At 32.8% G+C, this 5,845-nt stretch overlaps 1 protein-coding gene across 1 annotated transcript; it reads right to left on the bottom strand.

Annotated features, from left to right (window-relative positions):
• Positions 1–379: 379 nt before the first annotated feature.
• LOC131636079 (DNA-directed RNA polymerases II, IV and V subunit 8B-like) lies at positions 380–2,918 on the bottom strand. The gene is made up of 5 exons (XM_058906726.1): positions 2,850–2,918; positions 2,660–2,744; positions 2,406–2,563; positions 946–1,034; positions 380–695 (listed from the first exon to the last, which is right to left on the bottom strand). The coding sequence occupies exons 2-5, from the start codon at positions 2,733–2,735 to the stop codon at positions 584–586; spliced, it is 435 nt and encodes a 144-aa protein (XP_058762709.1). The 5' UTR covers positions 2,736–2,744; positions 2,850–2,918; the 3' UTR covers positions 380–583.
• Between the last annotated feature and the right edge of the window lie 2,927 nt (positions 2,919–5,845).

Genomic DNA, 5,845 nt, shown 5'->3' with positions numbered 1-5,845 from the left:
TAAAATTTTCTTTGCTAATATTTGAAGTTTCTATCATGTAGTTGGAATTTAGTTAGTCTATTAATAGTCATTTCGTTTTACAAGCTACAAGTGGGAATAAAAAAAGCTTATTTCCTTCCATTCAATACAAATATTAGGAGAAAAAGTTTAAGTGACATTAAATAATATTTGTATATTATAAAAGAAATTGTGAGAGAAAAAAAGTGAGAAAGTAAAATACGAGAGTTAGAGAAATGTAGAAAGGGAAAAGTTAGAGGTTTCAAAACCAATATGTGGTGTTAAGAGTTCTCTAGCTTTTATGAAAAAAGATAGTGTGAGTTTAGATAATATTTGTATATTATAAAGAAAATGATGATGTTCTTTAAAAAAGAAAAAGATGTGAGAAAATAAATCAAGAAACAGACATAAATCAAACTTTAAGCGCCAAATTACATTTTGTTTGGATAATTTCTGCCAAAAGTTACTTCAAGGTCCAACTATTTGTTTTTAAAACATCATCAGGTCGCAAAGACTCCGCATTAGTATTACAAACGGTAAACAAACCTTCCAAACATTGATGTTAGAAACACTTTTAGTTTGAACTTCAGACTTTCCTAATCAGAAGATACAACCTTTGATCAAGCTCAAACTTGTTGAAATGAGAGTGATCTCCCTTCATCATCATCAGAAGCCCACCAAATGAAATAAGTAACTCTCTGCCAAAAATAAAATTAACAACAAAGACTATAAATAAGCCACAGCACAGCCTTAAATCATAATGCAAACATAACATTCAAACTCTAACAGGGGAGTTGCTCGAGAAAAAACATCTGCGGATTGACGTTCTAGTTCTAAATCTCGAGAAAGCAATTACTCTTAACAAGTGAACTGCACCACTTGAAAACAGCATGCGCCACTTAGTACTATTAAAAACAATGTGATGAATTCAAGCAGCTAAAGACTTACGCTTTTTCACGCCCAGTGCTCTCGGTTACTCTGTAGAGCTTTCCATACATGACATATTCAAAGGTATCAGCCAAAGATTGGCGATTTCCCTAAGGAATTATAAGGAAAAAAAAAAGAAGCAGATTGTTGTTAGGAAAATTAAGGATTAACGATTTAACATACAGCAATCAAAGGAATGAAGTAGCAAGCATAAAAAGAGAAAATGGCCAAGGGCACAAGAAACTACAGTTATAAATGGGAGCTACAGATCACAGTAATTTTACTCGCACAAACTTTATTCACACTACTATACCGTCACTGCAAGTAATGTTACTTCGCATTAAAACTTTTAAGAGCAGCTGCAATTGTTTTTAATTTTGAAATAAAAATATCTTAGGGTTGTAAAAGGAAAGATCATAAGCGCAGTATAAATTGTAAATGATAAAAAAAAGCATGACTGTTTTCCTACTTGTCAATAACTTTTTCCCCTATATTTTACCTACATCGAGACCTTTTTCATAAGCCAAAAACACTAGTTCACCCTCTAAATTATTTAATAGTGTCATTTTTGCTTGACCCCAATGTTATCTATGATGGATAGCAGAAAGCCCAGAACCAAAAATGCTGGTTGACATATAGCACCGTAGCGCCACCATCTTTCACAAATTTTCCATATCAGTTATCAAAAAATCCACCGCATATATCCATCCGCCGACCGATATTTGACAACACTGCTTGGTTCTGCGCAAGGTTATTAAACTCGAGAGTCAAGGTAAATTAGTGGAGCCTCTTAGACCTGACTCATAAGTCATAAGCTAGAGAGTTACACAACCAAGACCCTGGGCACTTATAGTAGATTATAGATGACGTAACAAAAACCAGAATCCATTAGTATATCCTATAACTTCTGATGCAAAAGGCTGTGTTGCGTGCTTGAGGCTATCACTACCATATGCACTATCCATTAAATTCACATGAAAGATACACATAAACATTGCAGAAAGGTATATAATCTTACACCATGGTTCTCTTGACATCCATTATAATCCATTTAAGAAAAAGAAAGGTTTGATTAGTTAAGTCCAACGAATTAGTTACATTTGATCAAGAGAGTTAGAGTCTCTCAATAACAAGCACCGACACAATCACAAACATTGTATACAACACTGACACATTATAATTTAAGAACACGAATGTGATAGAATGTAACCAGATGTATCAGTGTCATGTCAACGATGGATACAGACACACATCAAACACCAGACACACACGCACATACTTTCAATGCGAAAGTTTGGTTTACAAAGGTTACTGTTAGTGATTGTCAGTTAATCTTAACTATATCATTTCCCTTATAACAGGATCATTTCAATAAAAAAAAAAACACTATTATTTATCATCATACATTTTAATTCAAATTGATTCCTACAAGAATGCATGTAACAGAACAATAACAAACAATATGTAATGAAATCGATTACCGGATTATAGTAGCCAGTATCAGGGGTACCATCAGGGTTGAGTGTTGAAACAACCTTGAGAAAAAACTTCTGTCCCTCTTTCAACGGATACAGCTCAGAATTGATGTCTAAGTGCATAAACATATCAAACCTTTCACTTCTTGCTTCAATGCGATTAACTTAACCACCAATTAAACAAAAAAATCAGTATAAAAATTCACATTTCACTAACCATAAAATCGAAAAAAAAAATGATAATAAAAGAGTTTCAGTACCTTTTTCGAACAATTTTTTGTCATCTGGATTCAATTTCTCAACTCTAAAAATATCTTCAAAGAGCGATTCAACCATTGTAACTCACTGAAAAATCAAAGGAAAAGGGGAACACAGTGTTGATGTTAAGTATATGGTAGAAACTAAAGATGATGAGAAGAAAGGAAAGTTGAAATTTGTGAGAATCAGAACCTGAGTTTTACCGAAGAGAGTGGAGAATGAAGAATATTAGGGATTTGGGAATTTGAAGTTTGATTACATAAACGGGAAAGAGTTGGGCAAATGGGTAGTCCATTACTATTGATGCTGGCCCATATTTCAAAATGGGTTGAAATTACCCAATCCCAATTTAATATGATTTTGTTAGGGAATTTCTTAGTGAATCCTATAGGATGGAAAAACAGCACGTTAAAATCCAAAAATATCAATTAGATTTCAAAAGTACATCTCTGAATGTATCATTATTTTTTTAAGACATTTTAAAAATATATTTTTGAAATAAATTTAGTCATAAAATTTGAGCATTATTCAAAAACACGTGAATTGTATGCGTTTGAGGTGCGTCCGAAAAGATATTTCTAAAATTTAAGGGTATTATTGTATTGTCACGAAAATTAATCCTTTTTGAATGACGTAATATAAAATTTTGAATGAATTTAGAGTTTTAAACCATTTAAATGATTTAATTAAAATTTGAAATCTATTTAATTTTAATTTTTTTAATAGAATATTAAAATTACATTGTTATTTTTATGAGTTTTAAAAATATTTTGTTAAAATAATTTTTTTAAGATTACAGACCGATTTGTAACTTTTAAAAATTTAAAGAGAAATTTTTAAGAGCTAATTAGTTATTTGTATTTTTTTACTTTTGGGGGACAATTTAATTTGTTTTAAAAAATATGGGACCAACTTGCAAAATTGAAAAGATTAATAATAATGATTTTAAAATTCATAATGTATAGAGTGATAAAGAAATTTCAAATTCCTTTTTTTTTTGTTTAATTTGAAATTCTTTAATTTTAGCTTAAACAAAAAAAATTATAAATTTCCTTCATTTTAATAATTCTCTATATTTTTTATCCAAATAATAAATTTTGATCAAGTCATTTTAAATTTCCTTAAAAATTATTTTTTTCTCATTAAAATATCTTCATTCAAACACTCTTAAATGTTGTTAACATTTCATAATTTAAAACATGTTTTTGCTACCTCCAGTCCACCTTCTTCAGGTGATTTGCCTCTCAACAGAGGTCTTAATCCACTATAACCAAATCATGATTACACCTGCACGATCCTCCTTTGTGACTAACAACCTACACAACCAAGTGTTGTGACTAACCCTGCACAAGCTACCCGCGAGTGACTAACCCCTAGATGACTGAACCGTTCAGTGATCCCTTCTAGATATAATGTTCATCAATCTAGTAACCTGCACAACAATGCGTTGTTTCTAACTCCCTGCACAGCTACCTGATGTGACTGACTGCTATGGACTGTTCAGTGATCTCCACGAAATATAACATCCATTGACTCATGGACTCCTGACCCTCACACGGTCTCCAAGAGATTTCCACAATGGCCGTTCTTCTTAAGCTTCTGACCGCAACTGGTCGCTCAAGGCATCTTCTGGAGATTTACAGATGTGCTTCTCATTCTAGCATATGGTCTCATATTCTCAATACATATGTTTACGACTCACTGACTAGAAGTCACTTCTGGAGCCTAAACAATCTAGCAGAAGTTTCCTAAGATATAACACATTATGAGTAACAACTCTATGTGTTTTACAATTAAATACAAGAATAAAAAATAAACTTGTAGTCTTCTATTCTTGAACTTTTGGATGATATCTTCTTCTTCTGAAAGCAGATAAAGAGCAGCAGCTCTTATGTAGGTTGCTTTTGTCTTGATCTTCATCTTCTTCTTCAATACCGATCATTAAGCTGATAATAGCTGATGACACATTGATCAGCATCAGTAAACATGAAAACACTCTATGAGCAACAACTCAGTGTATTCAGTTCCCTTTGTCTTTCGACATGATCAATTAATGCTTGATCAAGTATTCTTGGATGTCTTCAATTCTCCTCGATAGAGCATTCTGCATAGCATGCAGGTTTTCTTCTTCATCCTCTGAGAGATTCTTCATTGTAGGCATATGATGTGTATTTCAACATTTAACCATCATACACATAGTGTATGTTGCCTCTTGTATATCTTCTGAAGTGTGTTTGCTTTCTCACACATTTTCTCTCACTTGTATTGTACAGGCGTATGATATGTATATTTCAGTGTTGTTGATAATCACATACAGTCTATGTGTTGCCTCTTGTATCTTCTGATGCATGTTTTCATATTTGTTCAATTAAGTGTTCATGCTCAGCTGCTTCATCTACAAATACACAGATGTACTTTGCAGATTCTTTCTTCTTTCTTTTGTGCAGAATATTTCTTTGGTTGCACACTTTCTTCTTATCTCCATGGATGATCCTTAATGGATGTTGTCTTTTTCTCTTCCAGATCCATTCAAGGGATGAATGATCACTCCTTCTTTATTCTTGATAAATTAATTTTTCACTTTGAGTAGGATGGACGGATTCCATATTTTATGGTCACTCCATACGCTTCAAGTTTGAAGATTTGGTTCTATTTATAGCTTGATGAGTGGTTACCGTTGGAATGCAGCCGTTGCAATCTGGTTGAGTATGGATTTGAATGCTTGGTATTGATTGGCTGCATGTTTCCATGACAGAACCTTATCCTGATGTCAGTTAGCGTGCTACTCTGGTTTTCTTTCTTCAATGTGTTGCATGTAGCTTGCTTCTTCTTTCAACCTTGGGAGTTGTTCCTTTTAAATGTTGTAACTGTTTTGCACGTGATGATGTTTCTAACGGCTCTTCTTTTGATTCTAGGATCTTTGGATTTTATTTGATTCTGTATGCTGAGCTGTAGAATCTTCACTAGCTTGTACGTGACTTCTACTGATGTTTGTATTTTATATGTCACTGTATCATAGTCTTAAGAACTTGTAACTTCAGAACTTTTGATCTTTATACTTGCGTGATCTTCTGATGTCTTTCTTATTCATTTCCTTGAGGCTTCTGATGTACTTTCTGATTATGTGCTTGTTGTATGTAGGCATTGATATTGCTTGTTCTTCTGAATGGTCTTGTTCCTCATTATTT

Source organism: Vicia villosa, unplaced genomic scaffold (assembly GCF_029867415.1).
Source record: "Vicia villosa cultivar HV-30 ecotype Madison, WI unplaced genomic scaffold, Vvil1.0 ctg.001627F_1_1, whole genome shotgun sequence".
NCBI lineage: Eukaryota > Viridiplantae > Streptophyta > Magnoliopsida > Fabales > Fabaceae > Vicia > Vicia villosa.
The sequence above is the reverse complement of the archived record's forward strand: the minus strand, read 5'-3'. Positions and strand labels throughout refer to the sequence as shown.

Coding starts and splice junctions, on each gene's coding strand:
- LOC131636079 (XM_058906726.1), bottom strand. CDS start 2,735: ATGGTTGAATCGCTCTTTGAAGATATTTTTAGAGTTGAGAAATTGAAT. Junction 1,035..2,405: donor ATACTGGCTACTATAATCCG/GTAATCGATTTC, acceptor ATAATTCCTTAG/GGAAATCGCCAATCTTTGGC. Junction 696..945: donor AGCACTGGGCGTGAAAAAGC/GTAAGTCTTTAG, acceptor TATTTTTGGCAG/AGAGTTACTTATTTCATTTG.